General features: G+C 43.0%; 2 protein-coding genes across 3 annotated transcripts in view; one reads left to right on the forward strand and one right to left on the reverse strand.

Annotated features, from left to right (window-relative positions):
* Positions 1-2,887: 2,887 nt before the first annotated feature.
* Positions 2,888-27,970, forward strand: part of LOC105280845 (rab3 GTPase-activating protein catalytic subunit) — a 28,177-nt gene continuing 3,094 nt past the window's right edge. The window contains exons 1-7 of one of the 2 annotated variants that reach the window (XM_011341672.3): positions 2,888-3,028; positions 3,101-3,401; positions 3,602-3,902; positions 3,988-4,124; positions 4,237-4,450; positions 4,624-5,035; positions 5,541-5,752. In XM_011341672.3, the coding sequence (XP_011339974.2) occupies positions 3,206-3,401; positions 3,602-3,902; positions 3,988-4,124; positions 4,237-4,450; positions 4,624-5,035; positions 5,541-5,752 (1,472 nt within the window). In that variant the 5' untranslated portion in view covers positions 2,888-3,028; positions 3,101-3,205. Of the gene's footprint in view, positions 3,029-3,100; positions 3,402-3,601; positions 3,903-3,987; positions 4,125-4,236; positions 4,451-4,623; positions 5,036-5,540; positions 5,753-27,970 lie in introns of those variants that run through there. The other variant, XM_020032142.2, reaches the window with a different exon arrangement.
* On the reverse strand, positions 5,754-27,959 carry LOC105280844 (vasorin). The gene is made up of 7 exons (XM_026970212.1): positions 26,115-27,959; positions 9,571-10,445; positions 8,991-9,306; positions 8,054-8,634; positions 7,483-7,915; positions 7,192-7,362; positions 5,754-6,912 (listed from the first exon to the last, which is right to left on the reverse strand). The coding sequence occupies exons 1-7, from the start codon at positions 26,116-26,118 to the stop codon at positions 6,626-6,628; spliced, it is 2,667 nt and encodes an 888-aa protein (XP_026826013.1). The 5' UTR covers positions 26,119-27,959; the 3' UTR covers positions 5,754-6,625.

The following is a 27,970-nucleotide window of genomic DNA, read 5'->3' on the forward strand; positions in this document are numbered from 1 at the left end:
CGCCCGCAGAATCGCTCGCGAATCGTTCGCGTCAATCGTTCCGCACGAGACTCGGAGGCTTAATGGAAAAATATCAGGAAATTGTTTTGCCTCGCGAAGAAGCGACATCGTAATTGAAAGAGAGACTCGGAGGACGCATCAAAACAGATGGCGGCCAGAAAAGAACGAAAGAAATGCAACGTTGATTATTGAGATTAACAGAAATTATTGGAACAATTGAAAAGTTGGCGTGAAACAAAATTGCGACCGCTGCATCATCGAGAAACTGTAAACTCTTTTTTTTTAGGCCGTCATAAAGTTTTTCAAACAAGGTTTTGCAGTAGCGGTACAGTCGCATAATGTGTATTGTACGTATGATAATATATTCCCTCTCTGCAGCAACACGTTCTACGCCAATGATGCCGTACGTCCGTTTCGTCAGTGCCGCGCAACCTTCTCGTCATTATCATCGCATTATCATCGCGCGATCTATTAGTGTGCGTATAAGTTGTGCAAGTGTTACTTAAATACGAACAAATCGCTCGGACGATCGAATCTGTGGCAGAGTTTTTCATCGCGTTCCTAACTGTCAACATCAACGAATTGGTTTAACAATTTTTTCAACGTATCTCAATCGTTTCTCAATCGATAATCAACAAAATTGCTTGCAAAATTAAAAATGAGCAGATTGAAACGAGGTTGCTGGATTTGTAACTCTGCCAATTTTTTGTCCATCGCAATTCACTATGAAAAAAGCTGTAAAACTAAATTTGCAATTGTTTTAGTAAATAGAACTTTTCTTTTGCTGCATTTGAATTATTTCTTAAGATATTTGTCTTTTTACTTTACGCGCTTAAGCATACTTTTTTTCAAGGACGAAAAAAAACGCGGTTGAAGAGATGACGTCTGCTACATTTGGCATCATGCATGATAGATTATATATTCATCAATTTATTCGCCGTTCCCAGAGAAATTTGCCGTTTGAGCGTCACTGCGTAACAGGCTTCCGCCGCATGTGCGCGCGTTTCTCCCCTTTCTAATTCTCACGTCGCGGGTTCCCGTGGCTATATAAAAATAATTTTTGACGCCGACCCGAGATGCGAAGCGATTGGCAAAAGGCGTAATAACATCGTAAACTAATAAACCTAATTCAAACGGATGAACGAGACCAGCAAAATGACAAACAGATAACGAGCTTTCTCCCGAGCGAAAATTTCTTCGTATTCGGCAAAAAGGGAGATATTTTAGTGAAGCCATAAATCGGTGGGAATTTTGTTATCGCGACGAGAACACAGTGGAATGCGCTGTTATTGAGAAGAAAGGATCAACGTTAATTGAAAAAATTAATTACTCGCGTGGCATAATTCTTTGTTATTGTCGCTCGACTTATCTTTAATATTTGCAAATGACAATTTTAGATAGCGCAATATCTAAAGTGATCCCTAACCAGGATATTCATAAGCACATCATACTATCATACTAATATAATAAAGAGGTAAAGTTTGTTCCATATTGTTCGGGGTAATCTCAGAAACTATTAAACCGATTTGAAAAAATCTTTCACTGGTGGATAGCTTAGATCTTCCTGAGTAACATAGGCTATGTGCAACCCATACAGCACCGAAAGATTGCAGAAACGTTGCAGAAATCTTACATTGAAAGATTGCAATATTGCATGGAAGTTGCGAAATGTCTCTGCAATGTTGCTGCAACATTGCAGTAACGTTGAAATGTCCGCCCTAGGAAACATTGCAATGAAACATTGCAGCAACATTGAAATGTGTGCTCTCAGAAACATTGCAAAAAATATAATAGTATAGTAAAAGAGAGTAATTTATATTGGTCCAATATTATAAAGTAATCTGTTTTTTTAGCTAATACTTAATTATGATTAAATGGGCAAATTCAATGACTTCAGATGCTTGCGACGTGCGTGGACGTTGTCCATGGGAACCTCTGCCGCAAGTGCAAAAATTCTCAGAAAAATTATTATCATGCCAAGGCACGTACTTATGTATATAACTGTGAAGCTAAATCTTAACGTCGAGTAAGAACTCGACATATGCACCACCTAGTGGTGCGGAGCGAAAACGCATACAACTTTGCAGGATCATTTCGGTGCAATATTGCAATTTTATATCTCTGTAATATCTCTGCAAAATTACATTGCAACATTTCTGCAATAAAACTGGAAGCTTATGTGCTGTATGGGAATCGTCTTGCAACTTCTAAAAATGTGTGCGTCGTAAAAAAATACGTTCTTTATGCTTTATATTTTCCAAATATACCGAGCGCGCGAGGAACAAGCGCCAGCTAGTTCAAGATAAACTTTGAATGTTATATGCTGTCCTAGGTAGCAGAGAAAGTTCAAAAAGAATTCACTTGTCACGTCACCAATTCTGAGTTCATAATTTTCAGATGCAAAAAATTCTTTGAACTGAAAATGAACAGAATTGGGACATGACAAATGAATTCTTTTTGAACTCTCTCTGCTATCTGGGATCTGAAAACATGATTGATCATATAGTACAAATTAGCATACGAGTAAAGTAGTACAATTGGAGAATATTTATATTAAAGATTATTATAAATTAGAGTATATTTATGTTAAAGGTGCTTATTATTATTATTATAAAATTTTAATAAAGCACATATCAATTTTGTTGCGCACAAAATGTTTTATTATGCTTCTAATTTTCATTTTAATGATAAAAATTCTCTTTGAATAAATTGCAAGTTAATTTTTTAACTTGCATATTCGTTATTATTATTATATATTCTTTTTACGCGCATTTTTTATCGTTGATGAAATAAAATAATTTGAAAGTTTCAAATGCTCGTGGCGAAGCGTCTCCACGAAAGTAGAACGTAGCACCATCTGTGAGAGAAACAGGGGGACTCGTAAGTAATCAGCTGACGCGACGTCAATGAGAAGTTCTCATTGAGAACGTCAAGTTGCGTCAAATGCGTGTATGTACACGAGGATTCACAGGATATATCGTTGAATTTTTATAGAAAAAGCGATACAGCACTCTTGACAGTTTTACAAGTAAAAATAAAATTTTTATTTTACGAAGGAGGAAATGAGGGGATAAAAGGATAATGTGTATCTTGATTTTAGAAGAGACAGATACATGTAAACAAAGAAAAAGCAGAAGGATTCGCAAGATCATAGAGTGACGGGTGTAAACATTGTTCCGTCGGATCGGAGATCGCGTCGAGGAAAATGCACCACGTGGAGATCGAGGACTTCTATCACCACGATTTTACCACCGTCTCGGAATGGGAGGTGTTCATCGCGCGACTCGAGGAGATCATGCACGAATGGAAGCTGTCACACACGAAGGTCGCGAGCCCCCTGAAATCCGGAGATTTCGTCAACTGCGAATGGCACGAGGCCTCGGAGAAGCTGAATTTCGCAGGTATCTTCAACGGAGCTCGACTATAAACTTTGCATTGTGTACAGTTTGATAAATGTTACATGTTAAGTGCTGTAAATGTTCACTTAACGCACGGTATTTTTTGAGTAAATTCTTAAAATGTTAATTAATTCTTAAAAAATTATTTTCACTCTGTTCTCTTTTTTATCCGCTTTTTAAAATATATTTCATGTATATTTCAGATGTAGAATTTTTACTGAAGCACTATAAGCTGAAAAAGGAAGGTGAAGAAGAGGACCCGACGAGTCTTCAGGAAGAACGTGAGGAGGAACGCGAAGAGGAATGGCTGCAGTGCCAGAAGGACGCGTTGGATATATCCAATGATTTCGTGAGGCTCGATGACAACTGCATGGAAATAGCCTGTTATTACGGTGTTCGGGAATTCCTTGTCTTAATACCGGCTCGAAAAATGAGTTTAATGGACGAAACTCGAATTAAGATTCTTCTCAGCTCGCTGACAATCGCGACTAACAACGCGAACTGGTAAGCATAGCTGATGTTTCTTAGCTTTGCGGCGCTTTATTTTATTTCAGAGAAACTGCATTCTAGTTTTTAAAACGCATTTCAGCTATATTCCCGCGTTGGTGCAAGTGCAGGAGCCTTGGCAGAAAATGTATCTCGGCGGTTGCGCCGGTAAAGGAGCCTGCGTTCATTTTGACATGGTGCATCTGAAGAAGGTCCCGTCGCATTGCAAATATCTTACTGGTACGTATCTCTTACGCTTTGATTCGACATAATTACATTAATTGTTTATTGACTTGATTCATTTCTTCAAGAGAGAAATAGAAATGATTTTACAGAGTGTGATTATTTACAGGTTTACTCGCTCTGTTCAAGCAAAAGCTCGGAGAGGGCTGTGGGATAAGGCTGGATTCCATTATGGTGTCCGTCAGATTCTCTTATCTGCTGAAGGACTGGACCAACAGCACGTGGACGCAGGAGCCGCCGGATTTTGATTTCATGCAGGGGGAAACGCTAGGCGTGGCCGAACTGGGCAAGCTTCCCTTCGGAGCTACCTTCGATCCTGTCGGGTACTTAAAGTACATTGACTATCGCCAATAGCTTAGTAATGGCGAAAGTGATCCTTAATCCTTAGCAAAATTATTTTCATGAAGAGATTCATCATGAACTATGTTTTTGAGCTCAATTCTGCTTACGCTTCTGATTATGAAATATTTCTTACTATTTCTCAACGGATTTTCAGGGAACTTAATTTATTCACCACGTGGCCGGAAATGCCGGACAACGTGGTGGTCGACAGCGAGGGATACTCGGACCTCGAACCGCAACTCGCTCCCGAATGGTCGGTGCAAGTGAAAATGGTGGCTCTGCCGGCCTGCCTGCTCGGCGAGTACATGACGGACTTTCTGCACTTGTGCAACAATCAGAAGACCATGGTGGAGCTGTTGGGCGAGAACGCGTCCTACATCCACGACGACGATCAGACGCATCTGAGCGCGGCCTTCAACGTGCTCACCGAGTCCAGAATACCTACGATCTCGACGGTCGTGGGTAGGGCCAGCGCGAAAAAGAATAAGAGCGTCGATGGTCCAATCTCGGAGGACATGTTGCTAGCTATACTCTACTTTCTCTTTCCGGACGCGGACGATACTTCGGTATGTTTAGCTTCCTTAAGGGGATCCTGGAGTCGTCTGTATTACCGGCGGAATCGGTGATTTTCTTGCATTTTTCAAGAAATAGATCTTTTTATTGAATTCACAGAATGAAAAATCCTTTTCCACGATGAAAGTACACACAATAATGTAGTGTGGAAAACAAGATTTAACTTTCCAAATGGAAAAAAATCACAATTTTTTATTTTTTTTCGTCTGTATTACCGACGGAATGAGTGATTTTAAAAAATGTTTTTAATAGATGAGTGATTTTTTCATCGGTTGCGCAGAATGAAAAATCCTTTTGCACGATGAAAGAAATCCTTTTGAATAAAGTTCATGGTAAAACAGACGACTCCAGGATCCCTTTAAACATTTTGTGCTCTAAGTGCTCTAATTTACAAAATAATAGATTTTTTGAAGGAAGGTCTCAAGTGTTTTAATTGATGCGAAGAATAATCTGTTCAAGTATACGAATGAGGCTAGTGACCGCCGATTTGATTTGTAGAAATTTCCTTACGACATCACTGCATCCAACGTGGAGGACGATCAGTGGAAGGGCGTGAAGACTTGTGCGACGGACAGCTTGGTGTGGCGTTTGTCGGTCGTCGCGGCGCATTGCACGCACAATCTCGGCGGCGTTATGGCTCTGGCTCAGCTCTGGCACGAGTTCGTGCAGGAGATCAGGTTCCGTTGGGAGAAGACTATCTTCGTACCAGGGTGAGTAGTGAAGTAGTCTCTTTATTTGTCATCAGCACACCGAACGGCGAGTCGCCGACTCGTCGTCGATGCGCGATTGCACGCGCGAATACATTACATTATAAAATAAGGTAGCTTGTGAGTCATCGTGAGCTTTTAGAGTCTCTCATTATGTCCTTCTCGTTTCGCCGCTCATGCGGGGTGATCCGGAATAACGTTGTTATTACGATATGTCAACTTGATTGCAATTAGCACTCTCTAGAGATAGACACGTCGATCGCAGTCTTTGGACGGTAGAATCGCCAAGTCCATCGAAAAGTCGCGAAGTCCACGATAAGAATTCGGGAATCGTCCACTCGAATCGGCGGAAAGGACGCTCGTGGCGCACTTGCCTCGTTGACGATTCGATGATTAGTGGTACTTACTTACATAAGGATGTACGTACATTTAAGACCGCTTCTTAACACTCAACACTTGCGCCTTGCGCTGATCGTGCGAGCATTACACGGTAATACGTCCCACGCGGTGTTAACGTTGATCGTGCAGATTAAAATCGAGCGCAAAGAGACGTTCTCTCGTCACACTGAACGCATTAGAATTCGGAAAAGAGATTTGATCATCTCGGGATTTGCATCTATTTGATACAAGGCCTCGCAAAGCTACATTCTATCATTACGATGAGCGTTCTCCGAAATCTGGGACACTCAACGAGCTAACGATTACTCTATGATCGGAGCGGTCGTCAAGATTATCTAAATTTCGCTCGGCAACGTCTCGACTTGCGGACGACAAGTCGCACGAGCGTGAGCAGTCCGTTGAAACGCAAACTGAATATTCTACTGAACACGCTTGAGCAAGAATGGACGACGAGATGACGTCGAGGCCCGCAAAATCTTAAAGCGGCACAAGGCCGCTCCTCGTGGTGGGGTTGCGGGCCATGTAAATGTCCATGTCATGATCGGTCCAATTGTTCTCGTCATAGTTGTTGAGAGTGTGAGTGGAATCCGCCAGACTGTATCGACTGCCGGGTCGCGGTGGATTCGGCTCTAGGGTGCGGTTACGCGATCGCGGTCGCTGTCGACGGGCCGATGAATGTGGCGGCAAATGGTTACTAGTGGAGAAGTTGGATCGCGACATCCGGTCTGAGGCGGCCGCGAGCGATTGCCGGGATTGTCGTAATTCTGAAACGTGAGATGTATTGTATTGTAAAAATAATATAAAAGATCAAAAATTGTAAAATAGGGAATTGGACCTCAAACTTGTTTATAGTTCATTTTATGACAAGATTAATTTGATATCAAAGATGCGCTTGATTGTAGAAGTGAGAGAAGAAAGGAAAGTTTTCATATTTCTAATAGTTCTCTAATGGTAAAAATAAGATTTCTATTCTTTTTTTATTAACATAATAAATAATAAATATTACGGGAATAAAGACGAGTAAAATGAAGAATAGAACCGACCTGGTCTCGAACTGACGAGATTGGAAGCTAGAGCGGTGTTGGCGAAGTACCGTGTGGAATTGTTGGAGAAGCTATGCTGAGATTGGCCATCGGCGATCGATCGGGCCTTGCTGCTGTAGTGTCCGATCTGCGAGCGCACGTCGTCGATGCAGGACGCTCTAGTGATTGATCCTAAAATCCATTTCAACGTAATTCACATTTTGCACTTGACAGAAAATAACTACATTATCGCTTATGCGTGCTTGCTCATTTGTAAAAATATTTATGAACGGTAAAAACCTGATAATCCACCTTGTCGATCTATGGGGAAGATTCTCGGGCGCGGTATGCTTCTATTGCTGTAGGCCGACACTTGGTCCCACTCTTTCTGAGCGTTATAGGCACTTAAGGTAGCCATTGATGATAAAGGGCCACCAGGACTGGGCGTTGGACCCACGTTCGCGCAACAGTTGACCGGCAGACCAGCGATTGGGCCGCCCATCTTTGTCTGATCGATGCTGTGCAGAGTGTGCAGCTTGCGGGCGCGACGTCGATTCGCCACCACGAAGATGATCACCGCGACGACGATCGTCGCGCAGATCGCCGCGCTCGCGGCGATCGTGATCTTATCCATGTTCGAAGTTGGTGAGTTCTCCGTCCTGACCTCGCGACACTGGTTATACGGTACATTCGCTGGTGTAATATTGGTCTCCTCCAGCGAGATCACGCAAACCACGATGCACTCCTGCAATTCATCAGAATAGATTTAGTAGAATAAATTTAAGCGAGAAAGCTCTTAATCGACGTCTCAAATTTACTTGTATAAATTTGTTATTTACTCTTAATTGTATCGATTTTTTTTGATGAGACAACATTTCTTTACCTGCGAAGGTACGTTCTTGATCTTGAACTCCCGTTCGCTAGCCTCGAGCGGCGGCGCTTGCTTGAAGCTATTATCTCCGAACAGTCGATAGATCACTCTGAAGCCCAGAATATTGGTCGCGTCGGTATCCCAATATATGATGACCGCATTGTCTTGTCTGAGCACATCTTTCACTACAATGTCCTTATCAATCGACTTTGATTTGTACAATGGTGATCCCAGAACCAACGGCGGTCTCGGCTGATGCTGTTGCATCTGCTCTTGCGGTTGCTTTGGCGGTGATGGAGTAGTCCTCACGACTACGACGTTTCCAGTTCGAGCGACGGTCGGTCGAGTTGTTGGAATAAAGGTCGAGGGTGATGCCGGTGGTGCTGTTCTTCTCTGTTCGGTCGACGATGATACCGTCACTGTGGTTGTGGACAATGTTGTACTAGTGATCAGCTCAGTTGTAGAAGTTGTGGGTCGAATAGTCGGAAGATGGGTATCAATATCACCAGCTACCGTCTCTGTTGGCTCCCTGGTGTCTACGCTCTCCACCGTCCCAATTCCAATGATCTCTGACGGTCGCTCGCAGCTCATGTCTGCAAGCAATTAATTTGTATAATTTCTCAAACTTAAAAGTATTTTAATATATTAAATTTTTAATATTTAAAGGATTTTTTAAATTCTATTTTTTAATCTAGGAAAGATAAAACTTTTTGAATTAAAAGAATTAAAATTCCAAATTTTTTTAAATATCAAATATTTTAGATTAACTTTTTAAAGTACGAACATAATATTTTTCAGATTTAATTTTTCAATTTTTAAAAAATAAGTATCTTTCGGATTAATATTGACTTCTACTTTAGGAAAAAATTCCAATTTTCACAGCTAGAATCAAAAAGATTAAATTTCTTAGAGGCCTCGAGTCTTAATGACCGTTACACGCAGAATTTACCTTCGGGATCGATGTTGTAGAAGCTCTTGTCTTGCAGTCGCTGCGGGCTACCGCAGAATTGCGGCTTGCGTTCACGACTGGTGACCTGCAAGTCCCGCTTTTTGATCCATTGGACGATCCAGCGTAACCGGCAGTCACAGACGAGAAACCGTCCACCCAAGCTCAGACCGCGTAGAGTACCGTTTAGTTGTGCGAGCGCCTCTTCCGGTACCGTGGACAGCGGGTTACCATCGATCGCCAGCAGTGTGATCGACGGATTGTCTTGAAAGGCGTTGACTGGCAACTCGGTGATCAGGTTGAATCCGATATCCAGTACCTGCAGTATGTTAATTGTGTCGTAAGAAGTGCAGCTTAATTGATTTTCAAAAAGCAGTCGAAAAAGAATTAACTCAAAGATTAATAGAGGTATGATGACGTGCGGAAATCTTAAATATAAATAATAAATATTTTAATAAAACCTAAAAGACGTATTAAAAATTATAACACATGATTTGGAAAATTATAATGGAACATGTATTCTCAGGATTTATATTTTTATAATTCTTCTAAAATGGACGAGTTGCAATTTTCTATTACTTACTCTGAGATCGTGGATGCTGTTGATAGCCGCCGTTGGGAAGTCCGGGATGAGATTGTTCAGCAGACTTAGGGAACTCAGAGTGTTCCTGATGCCGTGGAACGCTTCCGGGCCAATATTCTGAATCAGATTCCTCTCGAGATTCAGTCCCGTAAGGGAGTCGAGACCCTCGAAGGCTTTGGTACCGGAAGTGCCGGGCAGCTCGCGTATACTGTTCTGCGAGAGATCGAGGAAGGCCAGAGTCCTCAGGCCCCGGAGCGCCTCCGGTACCTTCTTCTGTCGCGTGCCCTTGAGATTGAGGTTCTTCAGGGTTCTCTCCAAGCTGTAGAACGATCCCGGGCCAAGAGTTATCTCGTTGTCGGAGAGCTTCAGCGTGATCAGCTTGGTGCCGACGAACACGTTGTCGTTCACCCGGGTGATCTTGTTCATCGAGAGATCCAGAACGGTGAGGTTCCTCAGGGTTCTCAGATTGACGCCGGGGATCTCCGTGAGTTCATTGTCCTTGAGATTCAGACTCCGCAGGTGATTCTCCTGGCCCTTGAAGGCCTCCGGCTCGATGCTCCTGATGCGGCAGCCAGACAACTGTATGTTGTGGATCCACAAGGGAGTCAGCGAGTTGTTCCTCAGGACGCCGATCGTGCTGTTGTTGATGTAGAGGAGGTCCACTGGCGACTTGGTAGCGTGACGTCGCATCGCCAGCAGCAGCTGTTCGTAGTCGACGATGTCGCACTGCACCGAGAGTTCACCGGCCAGATTGTAGTCGCAGATGCATGAGCTCTCGAGGTCTGGCGCGTGTTGCGCCCAGGGGCAGACGGACGTGGTCGCTGCAACGACGAACACGCCCGCCAGCAGCAGCAACAGCTCCCTCGGAATCGCATCTGAAAATCAGAGTGCGGAGACAATTAGGAGAAGCGACGAGAGAGGAAAAAACTGGGCCAATTAACAAGACATTCCGCAGACAGTGATTTGCATCGCGATTGTGCGAATAATTGCGAGAACATTTGCTACACGCTGCCGAAGGATCCACCGACTTTCAGAGCTGGACAAATATCGCGGAGTGGAAATTTTCTAAGCTAATTTTCTAAGAATCCATCAATGGAAATGATAGAGCAAGCTATGAAACGAAAGTTGATGCAGCGGCTGTCGTTTCGTAATAAGCAATACTGTCATTTTCAACCGAGCTCGCGATGATTTTCCAAACAGCATGGGCGTTATAGTGATTGCGACACGTCGACCGTAGAGAACGCATCCTCTCAGAGAAAGCGCCAATTCCTTTAGGCGCGCGTGAGTACACGTGTGATTTCGAAACGTGTCGCAACGTGCCGGCTTGTGCATTCTCGCAATTATGTCGCTTTTCATTATAATGCCTTTCGCGCCTTCCTCCGTGCAGGGACAGGCCATTTCACAAACGCAAAGTGCCATCCGGCCGGCCGTTTTCGCATTATTCCCAGCAGCCCCGTTCTCGACTTGTCTCTCGCGGATCGAGCAAACGGAGCGTACGATTCCGTAATCTTTTTCCTTTTTTCGCGTAACGTTCTATTAATCTCGCTGAGCCTGTGAAGATCTGCGATGTTGGAAAATCCCTATATACAAATCATTTGTCTTCTCCTACACGCCTCAACATTTTCTTCCTTCTTTCCGAAGCAATTCATTCGCGCAAAATAGCCATATTTCGCGGAGTTGGAACTACGTTTCTCTCGTTCGAGTTCGTTATACCGTACACGGGCAATCGTTACGATATAACGATGAGAATGATATATTTCTCCCCATATACGAACGCGCGAGCGAAACCATCCATTAGACCGTGCAACAACAAACGTGCAAAACCTGCCGAATGCAAGTCGGGGGCTAATTACAAAGCCGCGGGCGAGGCGACAGTCGAGGAGAGAAATCACCACGCTGTCGGCGTTGAATGGTACTTAACACTCAACTTGACTTAAACACGCAGGCTTTACTTAGTATCTGAGCGATTTGAATTTTTCTACATTCAAAAGTTTACAATGGAACAACCTTAGTTCGCATTGTATTATATTTAATAAATAATTATATTTAAGTACTTGAAAGGGATGTCATATACACAAGCTGTAGAATTAGAGGATTGGATGAACTTCTCACGCGACATGTGCCGATTATATTATTGCCATTGCGTTATATCTTGATCCAAAAATGTTCCGCGTAATCGGACTTTCACGAGAGAAACCGAGCGGTTTCAGTTTCTTAATGACAGCTTGGTGCAATAACTATGTAATCTACTTAAAGATAGTATCTGCTTAAAAATTATTTCTCGTGACGCAGGCAAGAGCAGAGACAGGTTCGGAGTACGCGAAATGGGAAAATGTTAACATGGGAAAATGTTAACGCCGACAAATCGTTATTAAAAGTTGCGAAATTACTTTCTCGATTCCGAAAGTAAATCGATAATAATTTCTTTTATTCTTTTGCTAAATCGTGAAAGCTCCTAGCATTCATAAGAAAATTCCAAGATCGCACAATGTCCCAAGCTGCAAAGAGAAATGTAATACGAATGAACAATTGCACGTTAGTTTTTCTTCGCGCGGCGCAACCTGTTCTCGGCTTGTAGACTTTCGATTTGGACGAGCGATCGATTTGCACGAGATGGTGAACTCTCGACCAAATACTCGAACGGTACATTTTAATTAAGGTACATGACATCAGCCAGAGGGATACTCGTCACGATCGGAACCCGCAAGAATTCGTGCACCGTAAGGTGCGTGGCTATCGATAGCGAGATCGGGCCCCGCGTGCGAGGACGTGTATCACGCGTAACTCCGGCCGTTGACTCGTAACGGGTTCGCTCTATGGACTCGGGTTCGTTCAACGAGGCGTTCTCTGGCGATGGTCACACCGGCTTTTCTTGCGCGCCGCGATTTTCCACGGCTATCGTGTCTCGCAACCAACTGGCTCAATAATTCAATGGACAAGTCTCTCTTTGAGACTTGCTCTGAATATTTTACAACTATTTTGTACTTGCATTTTACGAGTACGTAAACTGCTGCTTCGCTAACACTTTTTTATATCCCAACAATTGTTTGTTTGAACAACTCGAAAAAAAATTTATACTTATATTTTTTTTTAATTTATATGGTATATATGTGTGTGTATGTATATGTAGGTGATTTTTTCTTTGTGAAATAATTTATAGGATTTTTCTAATACGTTGTCCACACTTGTAAACTTTTCTTCTTTTCTCTCTCTTCGACTTTTCTTCTAACTTATCTTCTACCAGATCCTCTAACAATCAGTTTCTTCTCGCGCTGTACACATCCAGTTCTCGTCAGGTCGACGCACCGCGCATTTGTGTGTACGCGCGATAATGGCTACATCGGATACGACTACACGTTATTCCGCGCTTCCGTTTCAACACCTCGGAACATCGCGGTCGGACTTTCGAGGTTTTCCCGGTCTCACGTTACTTACGTTACTTACGTTCCACGCCCATATCTCGCACGAATTCCCGCGGACGCATGTCGTGTCCGGCCTGATCGCAGTGGTGTATCGGTAATCACAACTTTGCTTGAACGGGAACATGGACAAGTAGAAATAAAGTAGGTTGAGTTCTCAAGAGACGTATCATTTCATCCCCCTGAACGCTGAAGAGACGCGCGCGTGCACTTATTAATTGCACAAGTAACCAGAGAGGGAGAAGAAATTAAACGTTTCTTTGATCTCACAAAGTCTAGACTGGAAGAGTTGACATAAAAAAAGCATAACGATAGTGCTGCATACGTCTGATATCCAGAAAATCGTTCCGCATCGAAGAAGCCTTGTGTGTCAAGGCCAATAACATTGTAAACGATCAGGTGTCGCTCGCAAGAATACCTACGAAGGCCGAAGCGAACGTAAAGAAAATCCCCCGCGCGTTCCGCGTAATATGTTCCCATATGAATGGGGTGTTGGCAAGAACAGCAGCTTTCCCTGCGAGATTTTAATTGCCTGCCGCTGCAATCCTTTTTTCACGCCGTGTCGAGAACGTTTACCCAAGTCTGCGGAACTGTTTAGCCCGGTTCTAATTACACGTGCGTAATTAGCGAATGAATCTCTCGCAAGTGAATCGCTGTTACCTAGTCGGGGATCGACTTCCGACACAAACGTGCGCAACGATCTTATGGCCAGTCGTAAAATCTGGGAAAACGGCTCACCTTTCACATTTCTCGCACTCGCGGCGATCGACTTCCGGATTAAGTAGGGTTCGTGACAGCGTGGAGTCACCTACATCGCCGGCTGTAATAATGCAGCTGTAATGCGCATTCCCGGTGCTCGAGGCCGACGAAAGGAACATTGCGGACCTTTCACTCACGATCTGATTGTTTCCGCGCAAACGTGTAAACGCACTCTTTTTCCGATAGTCGCGGATATCGCGCCTTTTCCTAGGTTCTTTTTCTTCCTCCACCGGGAACAATCGTCCGGCTAGCCTGGGAAATAATTATCGAGTAAGATAGGCAGCATTGTGTACGCGAGCACACGGAACGTATGATTAGAAAATATTCGATTTCGAGTACAGATTCTGAGAGATTCGTGCCTGCACCAAAACAGAGGCTATTGTGAGTCGAAACGTAGGATGTTAGTGCGAATTGATTCCTTTAATTGGTTCGTTCTGTTATTTTCTATTATTATTCGCGGGATACGCTGTGTAACAGACCGAAAGTCTTAACTATGAAGTTGTACACTCTTCTCTTTCTAATTGCCGTTTAGATTGAAAATAGTCCGAGAAACGGTTATATTGTTCGAAGCACGTTCTTCCTCCTTCTCGTTCGATAGAGGATCAAGAAAATAATCGATCCTTCATTCAAACCTTTTGCGCTGAATCTGTCTCGATTTGCGGCAGCGAGCTATTGTAATGTTGATTTCAGGTGGTCCTTCATGAAGAATCTCTCTAATTCTCAGCTAATCGATATTTTCCTCGCTCTAATATTTTGTTTACGTATATATTCTTATCTGCAATGTTTCGACGAGTTTTTAAATAAAACTTGCAGTTTTAATTTTAATCGCATGTGACTGACATGAGAATCCCGCACACGATCGTATCGTACTTAATGATATTTAATATCCGGAATCTCGCGCTGGAAAGAAATATTCAGAGCACAGTCGACGATTTGGGTCTCTTCAGTAACTAGAAAAAAGCGCGGGTACGAGTAATGAATTAATTAAACTGGCCATCATTACGGCGCCGGATCTCGGAACACTTGCTAATGGGAGCACGCGGCCAGTTAGCGTAGCGCAACTTATTATCGCTAATTGTGTGCGAACGCTCGTTACCGATCATTATTCGCTATCGTGAATGCACGAACACCTCATCTCGGTGCTTATCACGAACATCGAGAGACGATCCGGAGCAGCGAGCTTCCGGTCAAATTTAGGCCTAATTCTGAGATTGACTGTAATTTGCACGAAAAGATTGATTGCATTATACTTAACTGCGAGCGTGATAAATTTCCTTAAAAGCGCCGTATATCTATAGGAATTTTATTTTCACAGCTAAATTGTACGAAACATCATCAAAACGTACACCTGCGATTTTATTTTCATGATGTACGATGTATTTAAAATGTACTTGTATTTAATACTTCGGAGAGGTAATTTCTCGTGAGAGAGCTGCTTAATTACATGATCAGGCTACCGAAGGAATTAGTTCATAATCAGTGCAATTAGTGCCTCACCAGCAATTGGTGATCAATGCGCGAACGTTATCAGAGTATAACCGGACGATATGCTTCCACTTCCTGGTGTTAGTGCACCTTGTGCACGATACATCAGTAATGATCATGCGGGTGTAAAATGTCGACCTACTTGACGACGACGTTTTTCAAAGATGATCAAAATCGATGCTTAACTCCATAAAATTTTTCCCGCAAATATCTTTGCTTATTTTATCGATTAACATTTATCACAACGAGTAATCAATCAGTCAGAAATCAAACAGTAATTTAGTTTCTTAAAGATTGTTGCTTTTCGAGATTTCTTTGTGCGGTCGCGTGACATGCATCATTAAAGTAAGCCGCGCACGCGGAGATTGTTGTCCCCGCGAAGTATCGAGTGAATTACCAATTGTAATCGGTGCATCATGCACGCATCGGCAAGAAGATTATTAGACTGTGACAGTACGGGATCACCCAGTACCCACATTGTCGAGGTAACAATCTCGATTCTCTCGGAGGATTCACGTCGATTATCGCCAACAGTAAAACAAGTAACGGAACATCCAAGGCTGTTCTCTCGGATTTAACTGATCAATTTGACAAACGGTGAGCTTTGGCGAATCAGGTCTCCCTAAATGGTGATGCGTCCTGCTTACACTGCCGCGTGATTAATCATGCAACAGGATTAATCACGCCGTCACTGGCGAACCTGTTGGCTGATCGTACGGCATCACGACATTCTCCATGGTGAGACTGACCGACGGACCAATCGGCTGACCTTTCACCGAGGAATTCGACCGATCGTATGGAGAAATCGGCATCCGCGATCTACGATTCCCGCGTGTTCGCGCGGATGGATCGGCAGGAGCGAACGGCGAATTCGTGTTCTCGGTGATTTCAAATTGGTTTGCCGTAAATCGCCGTTTCCGGCGATTCGCGTGGCGCGCGTACAACGCGCACGTGTATCTACTGTATTGCCAAGGAATCCGATCCTTTCACTTTCGTTCTCTTTCGGCTTTCCGTCTCTTTCTCCCTGCCTCCCCTCCTATATCTCTCTCTCTCACACACTCTTTTTGTGTGTGTCTCTCTCTCTCTTTCTGAATTTTTTTTCTCTTTTCTCTTATCCGAAAGCAGATATATTATTGACCGAGATTCGTGCAGGATATGGATTAGAATGCTCCAACACCGCTGTAGCAATCAATGGCTGGTCAACGTGTCGATGTTTAGCCCCAACAATCGGTTCCCACGATTAATAAGTATTTTTTTCTAGTGTCGGTACAATGCACAACACTTTCACGACAATGCGATGCATATCTTCCGGAGCATTCGGACGATTAACTCCAATCGATAAATTGATTATCCATTCCGGTTCTGAAACTGTTTCCTAATCTCTTAATTAGCGGTTATATAATTTGACAGTGAAGGCTAAAAATACGCATACAGAGAAAGTTAGTCTTATCGGAAGACCTCATAAAGTTGACTCTACAAAAATTAGATTGACCATTTCGAGATGGGAGAGATAAGAGAATTGCGTATGTACAAGTGAAATTGATTCTAAGCGCCGTGGTTCATCTGGCCGCTAGCGACGTTATCGTGGAATCGCGCTGAATTAAGCAAATACAGTGAAAGTGCGCCTACTTTACATCTGCTCCAATTTAGATTGCCGCAATCGTGTGTAAATACACGGTGAGCCGTTTCTCTCGCGTCTTGCACCTTATCTTGCAAGAGCAGAAAGCGTTCACGTTTTCCGTCTGAAAAGTGGATGCGCCGATAAAACGATATCGCTTCTATCGTCTCGTGTCGTCCATTAATTTCCCCGCGATAAGTAACGCATGTTTCGACAGTGGCGAATCTGAAAGTTTCCCGCGCTATAATAATATCAGTAATATCATTAGGTATAATATTAAAAATGAAATTTCTACAAGAGCCTATAAGCATCAAAGTTGGCAGAAAACTTTCATTTTTTTATTTCTTCATTTTTGTTAAAGAGAGATGATGAACGAGGTAATTTCCGTTTACATTTTCGACTTGTGTTCTAATGTTAAAGTTAATGTTCTAAGAAACTTGTATTAATGACGTATAAGACTCGAGATACCTGTATTATACCTGCAAACACGAGCTCGCGCGCGTGTAATTTTTTCAAGCGTTCGACATTTGCAAGCGACGCGTCTTTCGTCGACGCAGAAATTCCGCGAGCCGACTCCGGCCAGAACAGAATCCTGTTAATGACATTTCACGCCTTCTACCGCGCCTTGCCTCACGAGTTTTTCGCTGTTTGCATTTTAACAACAAACGCTCATATACAAGATCCTGGACAAGCCGCCACATTATTCTTGCCGTCCTTTCTAGCCGTCGAGGCTGGACGTCTGCTTTGGCTTTGGTCCAAGAGTCGTTCTTGACCGTTCAAGCGTATCTATTTATCTACGTTTAAGCTATCTACATATTTGTCTAGCTGTCTATCTACCACCTATCCACGCTAGATAGAGACATCTTATCTTGAGATCAGATGAGAAAGCTGCCATAAATAACATTCAAAACTAATAGATACAAAAGGGGATACAAATTGATCACACAGGCTGACATTAATGAACGGGATTAACTAACTAGGACCGATTCATTCCAGATTTACAATTCACGGTGCATTCATCTCGGACGAGTCGCGTTCGAGCTTCGAGGAGTCCTCGCGCGGACTTGATCCTCAGTCCTCGTGCTTGCTCATGGAATTTTTGCACGTGCATTCTGTTGCTTTACGACCCGCCGAACTTTCCATATGCCTGTAACGGTTCGTGCTACCAGTCGGCACAGTATGCCAACCGACTATCTAAGTACTGTTACCTGCTCCATCTCGCAGGACGCGCATATACGCGGCCAACGGACCGGCGAACAACGAGGAGCTCCCTCGAGCGAATCGCGACTGTAACGCGTGCCATTCTTCGTCAGTGGCACGCTAACCGGTCTGATCTTTCATCGGGACCACTCGTTTATTTGAAAAATAATTTAATCGCTTGCGACGAGCGGCTCGTCGAATTTCGAGTCATACGAACGAACAATTCCGGATTCCCAAGGAGTGCGGTCATTACGAATCATCAATTTTTTGCTCATTTTTATATCGCGCTCGTTTCCAGCGAGCGAGCGGTCCTTCGGAGCTTGGATTCAATTTGCGATCAGAATCACAATCATCGATGTAATTTCCTGCGATGGACAGTGCCATCGTTTATCCTAGACGTTTCACTCGTGCGAATCGCGATCGCGATCGCGTGCGGCGAAAGTTTTCAATTTTTACGAACGGCAAAACGCTCTCGTCGGGAAATGGAAAAATTCTCGTGTTCCAGTTTTGCTCCTGTGAATCCGCGGTATTTTAGGCGTGGCGCAGTCCGTTGCTGCCGACGATTAAACCGCGACTTGAGAAGTCGAGTTCGCGATTCTTCGCCGATTCGGCGCGCGTTCCTCTCCGGCGCATTCCACAATTTAGCGGTGTATTTTTTTAGCGGCTATTATTCGCGAGTATCTTATTTGCGAGCGAGGATACGCATCGTTGCTTATCCTCCAAGTGTCTTGTAAAAAGAGTGAACGCCCCTCGAAATCATGGTTGATCGTTCTGTCGTGGCGATTTTGCGTTTCGCAGTCTCCGACTCGGAAGAATGCAGAGCATCAAGATTTTTTCACCAGCCGATTGTCCCTCGCGCAAAAAGCAGAAACGTGCTGACAAACGAACAATTCCAGATCGATTGCAATGATTCTCTATGCGAGCTAGATGATCTTTTCTTTCAAAACTTTATGAAATTTTCAAGGGACTACAAATAAAGATTGAAGATTAAATTGCCTAAATTAATCATTAGTGCTTCATCGATTACAGGATCATTACAAATACTAAACAAAAATAACATATCAAACAGATTAATGAAGTCCGAACGCACAGGTTTCAATAATGGACAATTAATCACTTTTTAAATACTGCTTATGCTCGTACCACGGCAATAATATAAAGAAAAAATAGTGCATGCTCATGCACAACTAAAGACATTCTAAGTAGATCAGTCCAGCAATTCGGAAGCAAGTGCTCGAGCAACAATTGCAACATCGCGGGGAATTAGGCTCATTACCGAGGGAAAAATACACACGCATTATGCGGCTCCGAGCGAACGGCGCACTGGGACACATTACGGCGCCGGCGGTTTGTTCTGCTCCGTGGGACATATCGCTTCGGCTTGATCCTTGATCATCGATCATCGTACGCTGATGATCATCGCGTTACGGCTGGCCGCGCTCGCTTTTCACTCGAGAATGTCCCGGCCTGTTTCGAACCTGATGCTCCCTTTTTCGATGCGCGATCATCTCCGCGCGATAGCGCGTTCTTCCCTGTAATTCATCGATCAGCTGGCTTTCTCGTTGCTTTCGCGCTTCGTCGAATATCTATCTGGTGACGCGTCTCAACCTTCGATCGATAAATTGGGACATGATGACTTGTTCTATTTCACCGACGCAAAAGAAAGATGATGCATATGACATTCTTGTGCTATTTTCCTGTTTACGTTTATGGAAACAGAATAAAAATGATTATGAAAATTATTATCCAATTGCAGTTTACAGTAATGTAAACGACACTCTCTTGATTGTTCTCTTTCTCTTTCTCTCTCTCTTTCTCTTTCTCTTTCTCTTTCTTCTCTCGATCAGTCTTTCTTTCTTTTCTTTTTTTTAAACAAAGCAAGGTGTGTCCCGAAGCTCGACAGGATGCCATTTGTGCTGAGCACGCAGTTCCACGCACACAAGCACAATTACCTAATTTCACAATGCTGAATCGCGCAGTATGCTACATAACTTGGACATCAGTGACATATGAATGAGAGGCCATCGTTGAAGCCTTTTGCTCTCTCTTTTCCTTTGCCCCTCTGGAGCGTCATCGTTTGGAACGTCCCTCAGAGATTTCAACATTCCATCGTCTTTCGATTTCGCGACAACAATGCGTCATCGCCATATGAAACATCATCGGATGGAAGTTGGCAGGTCTTTCGAGTGGCTGATTAATCGACGAGGTAACAGCCACAATAATTAAGTTTAGCTTTCATGATGTATAAACATTAATGGTATGTAGATCGCGTTTTGAACTTTTAGCTTTTCCTCATGTGAAAATTGATCTGAATCGCTTTTAATGCAGTTTCAAACATTGGAACCGCAGTCTTGTACATAAAAATTTCAGAAATTCAGTGTATTGCCGACTTACAAATTCATCCAATGGTATTTATATGAGATAAAAATCTATATTTGTCTCGACGAATCAAACTTTGCGTGCAAAACAGAATATTTGTTTATCAATTAATTTCGCAAGAATTATATCTTAGTATTTTAATAACTTGCTCTTTATTTATTGAATAATGTTTGATATTGAACGTTATGAAATTTAAAAACCGACTTCAAAATCATTATAGAAATGTAGAGCAGTTGACAAGTCCTACGCGCTATCTGTCTACACTTGAAAGAAAGCACGATGTGTTTCAGGCAACGTGTGAACGATGCGTAACTCGCGATTTCTGTGAGTAACAATGACAGCTTGCAAAATGGCTTTGTGGTTTACTCTACTTGCCTTCCTACTGACCTCCACACAGTGTAAATCTACCGCGAGAGACGCGAACGTGGGTTTCACATGCCGGTTGTCGGTTTTACGGAAAAAGACAATTCGTCCGCCGAATTACGTTACGCGACACTTCACTTTGTATGGGCCGTGAGAACTGTCGCACAATGTCGAGAGGCCCAAAGGAGACTCAGCGTTGGCACAATAACGAGGAAACGTGAGCCAGTCCGTCGTACGGTTAATTACCGTCTTTAAAATCTGCCGCCGCGGAGGGAGCAATCGTCCTGTCCGCGTGGAACTGTGAACCGGGACGCGTCACGACGCCCCGCAATCGTTAACCCGGCATTCAAGTCTCCGGCAACGTGCGTTATCTCCGCGTTGCACCGAGCGTGTCCCAAGACCATCGGACTCAATTAACACTTGAATTTATCACATTAATCTATGATTGATGATCATATGGGATTGATGATTTCAATAATTTAAGGAATGATTTTATTTTTATAGAGATTTTGAAAATAAAACTTTTATTTTATTTATTTTATTCTTATTTTAATTTAATTTAATTTTTTTATTTTATTTTTATTCTAAAATCTATATATATGTATAAACAAAATTGGCATTATTAGCACAAACTCACGAAGTTAGCTAGGCAGTCTAATAATTAACTATGATTGATTTTGGTCAATGGGGAACACTTGTTGCTCAACACATTGCAACAATCGCAACAGTTGTCGATACTGACAACTGATGATCTCGCGCGGTTTTGATTCTTTTCAATTTTTGTTGCAAAAGCTTTGTCGGTGCAAAGATCGATCGTACTTTGGCGCTCCGAGGAATGGGATCTTAAAGAGACTCGCTCGCTGAATCAGATTTCGAAAGCCTATAATCGGATAAGAGATTACGGGGTGAAACTCGGTCGATCGATTCGTAACCGGAACAGTTATTGGGCGGCAGGTGCCTCGGCGGCGGTGCCCGCGACGGAAGTCAAGAAGCGGTTCCGGAAATGAGAGCTGCGACGTTAACTAGGTTTCCCTCGGCCTCTGGGATGTGGGCTAGATCGCAGTAGGTTGTACCCAAGGGTCTCTACGATCTCGACGGAGATAATCCGCGAGGGGTTCGTCGGCGTCGAGGAACGTCATCGTTTGTCGCAGGTCGCGAGTAATTTTTCCCATGAGATATCTCTGTACTTCTTTGACATTATCTATCTTTTTTTTTTATAGAAAATATTGAACATTAATATAATATAAAATAATGTTAGCACGATCAAATAAAATTATTCAAAATTAATTAATTCAGATTGCGCTCTTTGATCAACGATCTACAAGTTTGCAATGGATCGATAGTCGCTGTCGTTTTACAATACGAAAGAGAAACTCCTACGAATGCTTCGCGTTAAACAATTCGGTTCTGCGGTTTGCTTTAAAATGAAATATGCGAGAAACGCGACCGCGGCACGATCGCGCTGTGCACCGGTGCACGTGCCTTTCTAAAACGCAAGTCCGATTAGAGTTTCAGACGGTCTGCGGCCGTTCGAAGGGTTACTTCCTGCACGAATAAAACTCAGACGGCATTGGTTCTTGCTATACGCAATCGCGGCACAAATGCGAGCGAAATGTGCGTACGCTCATATTATACGTGACGTCCCAGAAAAGTCGAACGTTAGTTAGCTTAATCACGAATTCTCCTTTTGATCGTTTTTCCTTAGAATTGATTATGCCTCGGTGAAGAAATCTTGGCAGAAATTGTCGTTTACCGCAATTTTTTAATTTTCAAATCACGTATCTTTGTAATTAGATCTGAAATTGAGTTTCTACTAAAGAATTCGCTCACTGGACTCACATCCTTTAAAGTCCCATTTGAAACCTTATTATTCAGCGAAAGAGTATGAGTTTCCTACCAATTATTGTAACTGGCTGTTTATAAACAATGTAAGCGTATTCCGGAAATCCTTAGGAATTCTTGGATGCATGTGGAAGCTCTTTTATAATAATCACTATTATCCGACAATTTTCTCTAGTAACCGATTAGCATCATTTACACGAGGTTCGACGTTAATTGGACTACTTGGCTCGTATTAGCTTAAATTGTCGCTGGTGTAGAATCAGAAAATAGTCGCTAACACAACCGGTAGTATCGAAGTGTCACGATCTGACGCGTGGAGGAAAGCCGGCGCGTTACGCTCAAGCGTGCTCCTTAGCCGTGTAAGTGATAGGCACGAACAATGCCGCTCATTAATTGCAATTGGCGTAAAAAGAGCACCGCGGCTCATTAAGGAGCGAGTTGACATCTCTCCTTGCGATAATGACAAACGTTTCTTCCCGACGATTTACGGTTTAAGGCGGAACGCTACGTGGTAAATCACGCTGAAAAGGTCTTGTAAAAGCTGGGTATTATTTATTTAATTCAATATTATCTCATATCTCTTCTCACATTTTCTTCAATTACGTCAGCATAATTATACCGTGATTTGAATTGAATTATGTGCTGAAGCTTCCTCTGTCTTTCTTTTGTCCATGACTAATTTTACTCATGAGGGATATTTTAGGACATCCTGGTGGCACTGGGAGCAATTTCAGATATACCGTAAAGCATTTTGGGCATTGCATTTCGCGATTACAAGTACAAGTAATGAGAAGAGAGGGATGATGCAGGAAAGCACCATGGTTCGATGGTCATGGCTCGCGGACAAACGGACCACCATTGCCATGCTTACCGGTCGGCGGCCGTCGCTTCGCGAGTAAATCCCGGCAATTTCTCCGTAATGGTTGCCAGACGAGACGCCATTATCATACACCCTGATTTTTCTCGTCAGACCGAGCGTGACGCTTTAACGTTACCCGCGCTCGCGTGCGATCCCGAAAGACGCGCGGTGCGTTGAACTGGATGAGCTTTCGCGAAAATCCGAACGTTCGGCCGATGGAACGTGAACGAAAGTGTCGAGACGCTTCAGCGACGTCGCTCACTGCCGTTTCCGTAAATCGCTTACAGTGGAAAATGCATATACTTGGACGTTTCACGGAAGAACACGCACGATTGTCTGCGCGTACGGTAAAGATCATTTTGTGTCTGATAATTTCACGGAGTTGACTGTACGGACCTCATAGATTTATTTTCCGAGCTGCTATTATTCTCTACTCCCTCCATAGAGAGTTATTTTCACTAATTAATTAAGTTTAAGTTTAATGTTCCTTAACCAACCACAAGCTATTTCTTTTCTATAGATCTCTATTTTCGAGTAAATTATGATTTATGTTATTTTATTAAATTTAGGTTTATGTTTCATTTGCGAGATGTAGGGACTATCGACGTCGAACGTTGCCAATTTCTAATAAAATAAAATAAAATAAAAAATGTCCAATATCCGAGTGAACAATGTTATCGCGAGAAGGCCATATACGTACGTTTTCACTCCTCTATGCGTGCGCAATTTGTTCCCGACGTATCATTACATAAAAAATTTTCCGGTTCACTTGCGCAAGTAGTCTACGTAACACTGTTACTCGCATAGAACGATCGGCACAACAAGATTGCTACTCTAGCAATGCAATTCACGCAGAAGGAGGATTTCCTTCTTCGCGAGTCTTCAGTGAGAAATGCTAATTCGATCCGAGAACGTGCATGGAAATTCACCTTCTCGGATCGCTTTTATTTCTTGCCCACCTTCCCTTATCGCGTGTCCAAGCTACGCACTCTGCATCCTTTCCCTCGATATCGTGCATTCGTTGTCGCAAATGCGCGATGTCGTTCCTGATCGCTTGGCCGAGCGATCGAGCGGAAACGAAAATGCGAAGACGCTCTCTTTCAGGTCTGGATCAGGTCTCGCGAGCGTTTATGCAAAGTGGCTCGATAGCGTCGCGATCCTCGACAAAACTCGTATCCATCCGTCATTCCTCAACGCCGAGGAATACCGCGCGTTCCTTGCCGTAAGTTAATGTTAATTTCTTCGTCACGGCTCTTCATAAATTACGCCATCATCTTTCCCCGATCTGTCGCAACACAATCCGCTCTTGAAGTTAACGATCGCCGAAGGTCGCGTTCGATGATCCGAAACTCGTTTCTCATCGCCTTTGAAGCGTTCTTGGGATGCAAATTCTTCGGTAAAACACGTTCAGGATAATTGATAGGCAGGGATGAAATTAATTCACTATTTTCGGAACAATCTACATCTGATGTTTAAAACCGATCTTCCAAGTTGAGCTTAGCTGCTTTTACTTTTCAAGTTAGACGAGAAGCTTTGTATGTTTAACCAGATAAACATCAAATTTAGCATTAATTCTTCACGGGGCATATTGAAAATAATATAATATTATAAAGACGATAAAAGAAACTTTGCAAAAACCGAATCATTGCCTTTTAAGAAATCCGTGACTCGTATTTCTTCAGTAATGTCGTTCTCGATTTTGTGTCTCGAGTTGAAGAATTAAAAACGCAGGACGTTGGCGCGAATGCGTACTTCTCGAGCGTGGCGCGGGCTATCCGGTATCCTGTCTGGGTACGGGAGGTACAGCGTGTACATCGTGTATCTATAGTGCGGTTCAAGGTCGGACGGTGTACGTTGAAGACGATAGTCGTAAGATACGCGCGTAGGTGCATTAACCCTTCGTGGAGTCCTCCGCCACGCGACGCGGCTATAGTTCCATCAAGAGTGGTTCAACGTTGGCCCAACCGTATGCCGGACAAACGGACAAACGTTTCTGCGGTCGAGGGACGAAAGAAAGTAAATCTGATACTATCGATTTCACGCGACATATCCGTCACGGGAGAAACGAGTCTGGCGAGTTAGCAGATTTCCCAAACACAGTTGCATCAATGTTGCACAAATGTTCGATATATTGCTTAGTTATTTAGCTTGGGCGCGAGTGTACGTAATTCCGGATCTTCGACTTTTCGGGCTTGCATTGTCTCACTTTTCAGTACAGGTCCTGCTTGTCCTCGTGCCTCGAGATAATCCAAGATTCGGGTTCTCTTGGTACCGTGAGCAAAGTAATAATACCGTTACATGGCTATATTAATGAGTCAAAAAAATTCAAGAGCTAAACGAACGATGATAAATCGAAAATTATTAACGGAATTTAAAGAGAATACATCAGTATATAAATATAAATATAAATAATATATAGTAATATAAATAAATTAGTATTTCTCCTCGAGTCACAATCGCAAAAGAGTCTCAACATTCGCATAAATTCTCGTGAATAATTTTCTTACACCATCGCTCTTGAAAATTCACAAGGTTCTCGCGAGTTGCAAGCAACACATCGCAACGTTGCGTTCAATGTAAAGGTAGAAATTTCTGCCGGAAGGAAACAGTCACTACTCACTCATAATTGATTATATCGTCCTCTACGAGTGTGCAGTCTGGGCCATGGTGCGCCGAGGAGGAAGTTCGGCCGCACCTCGCTGGGAACGCACGTAATCGACGCGCGTGAACGCACCGCTCCCTTGGACCCTTCGAGGGCACAGGGTCGCCGTAAGCGTAACTGGAATCCACGGAATGCGGTCGGGGATTCGCGGTCTACGAGACGATCATGTCCCACACGTGAGCAGGAAAGAAGTCGTCAAGAGCGGAGAACGGAGTCCGATTTTGCACTTTGCTCCGAATTTCCGACGCGAATCGCGAGCGTGGACGTGGAGAGACTGCTCTTCGGCTCCTCTTCGACCGTTAACTCGGCCGCCGCATCGCGGTCTTGATGTCGACTGCAAGAACCGAGCACGGCGGCCGCGTCCGTCCTCGACTCCCGTAGAAATCCCGTCCCATGCCAGCACCGCCGATGGCAGCGTGGTAGGGCAACCTTCGTCGTAAGCCGGGTAGAATATAAGCCGAGGTTTGCCGCCGCCGCCGGCGGAAAAACCTTGTTGAGGGCGGAGTTGACCCCTGGTGGTCTTGCCGTGTCCAGGTGTCCGGTAATGGACACCAACTGAGCTTCTGGCATGACGTTTATCATGAAAAGAGGAAAATTATTGTATAAATGATCCTCAAATTGGAGAATTTATTTTCATTCCGCGAGAGAGTTTTGCGCGAGATTCAAGTCAAATTTATATTAGTACTTTTTCTCCTTGGTGCAATAATAATTGGATTTTGCTTAAGAGCACGTGGAACATGTGTATTGCGCTTTAATTTGAGATTTTATAACTACGAACGCGCATTATATCCCCTGCCTCCTCTTGGATAGTGAAACATTTCGAAGGTTGGGGACAAACCTGTCGTACACCTGTTGCTTGTGTTACTTCCTGTTGTGCCGTCAAACCAACATACGCGACAAGATTTTGTAAGCGCATTGCATTGTGTTCCGTGCAATAGTCTTTGGTGTTTCGTATTCGATTGCTATTACATTCTAGTTTGCTATTGGAAAATTTATTTAAGGCAATTAATTATTAATTAAGAATTAATTTATCTTCAATTTTCAAAGCTTAATTTTTGAGTGAAAAATTTGGAGTTTTGGAAATTCGACGTCAGATTTTTAAAGACGAATAAACTCATCGATTTTTTTTCATCGATATTTATTTCCAACTTGCTATGATCACGTAATCAAATTGGATATAGAAAGAATATAAAGAAATCTCAATTATTTTTTGTTTAAACAAGCATGGAATTAAGGATGGCAACCGTTTCAGTTATTATGAAGCTAATTCACAAGTCTATTACTTAATAGAGAAAAATGTTTAGATGATTTCGATAATTTTAATAAAACCATCGATTCCATGGATGTAGTCAGCAGAGCTCGGCATTTATTGCTGGTGTTTATTGCCGGTGATAGGAAATGCAGCTGTAGAATGTAACTCGTCAAACTGCAGGAATACGGAATACGCGTATACCGTTACGCGTGTGCATGTTAAAATATTGAAATTATTTGCGGAAGGCATGTGATTACTAAATCGATGATCGCACCACTCATCAATTTATTCATTTAACTGCTTTAATATCCAATATTTCGCCGTCAATTTGAAGTCTGGCTAATCCTAATTTACGCGTCTATCTGAGTTCGATAACTTATGTGTGCATATGTAATTAAGAAGCTATAACTTGTAATTAATTTCGATCAATAAGATAAAAATTTATAAAAATTTTGCAGGAGAAAATTGTTGAAAATAGTTTAGTGAATCTAATATGCTCTTGATGATATTTTGTAATCAATCTGATTATTTGACGATGGTAACAATTCACTTTTACGTCTCG

Source organism: Ooceraea biroi, chromosome 6 (genome assembly GCF_003672135.1).
Source record: "Ooceraea biroi isolate clonal line C1 chromosome 6, Obir_v5.4, whole genome shotgun sequence".
Lineage (NCBI taxonomy): Eukaryota > Metazoa > Arthropoda > Insecta > Hymenoptera > Formicidae > Ooceraea > Ooceraea biroi.

Excerpts from the sequence above, each read along its gene's own strand:
- LOC105280844 (XM_026970212.1), bottom strand. Across the intron at positions 9,307-9,570 it reads ACAGCATCCACGATCTCAGA|GTACTGGATATCGGATTCAA; the intron begins GTAAGTAATAGA and ends AACATACTGCAG. Across the intron at positions 7,363-7,482 it reads CTTCCCCATAGATCGACAAG|GATCAATCACTAGAGCGTCC; the intron begins GTGGATTATCAG and ends AATGGATTTTAG.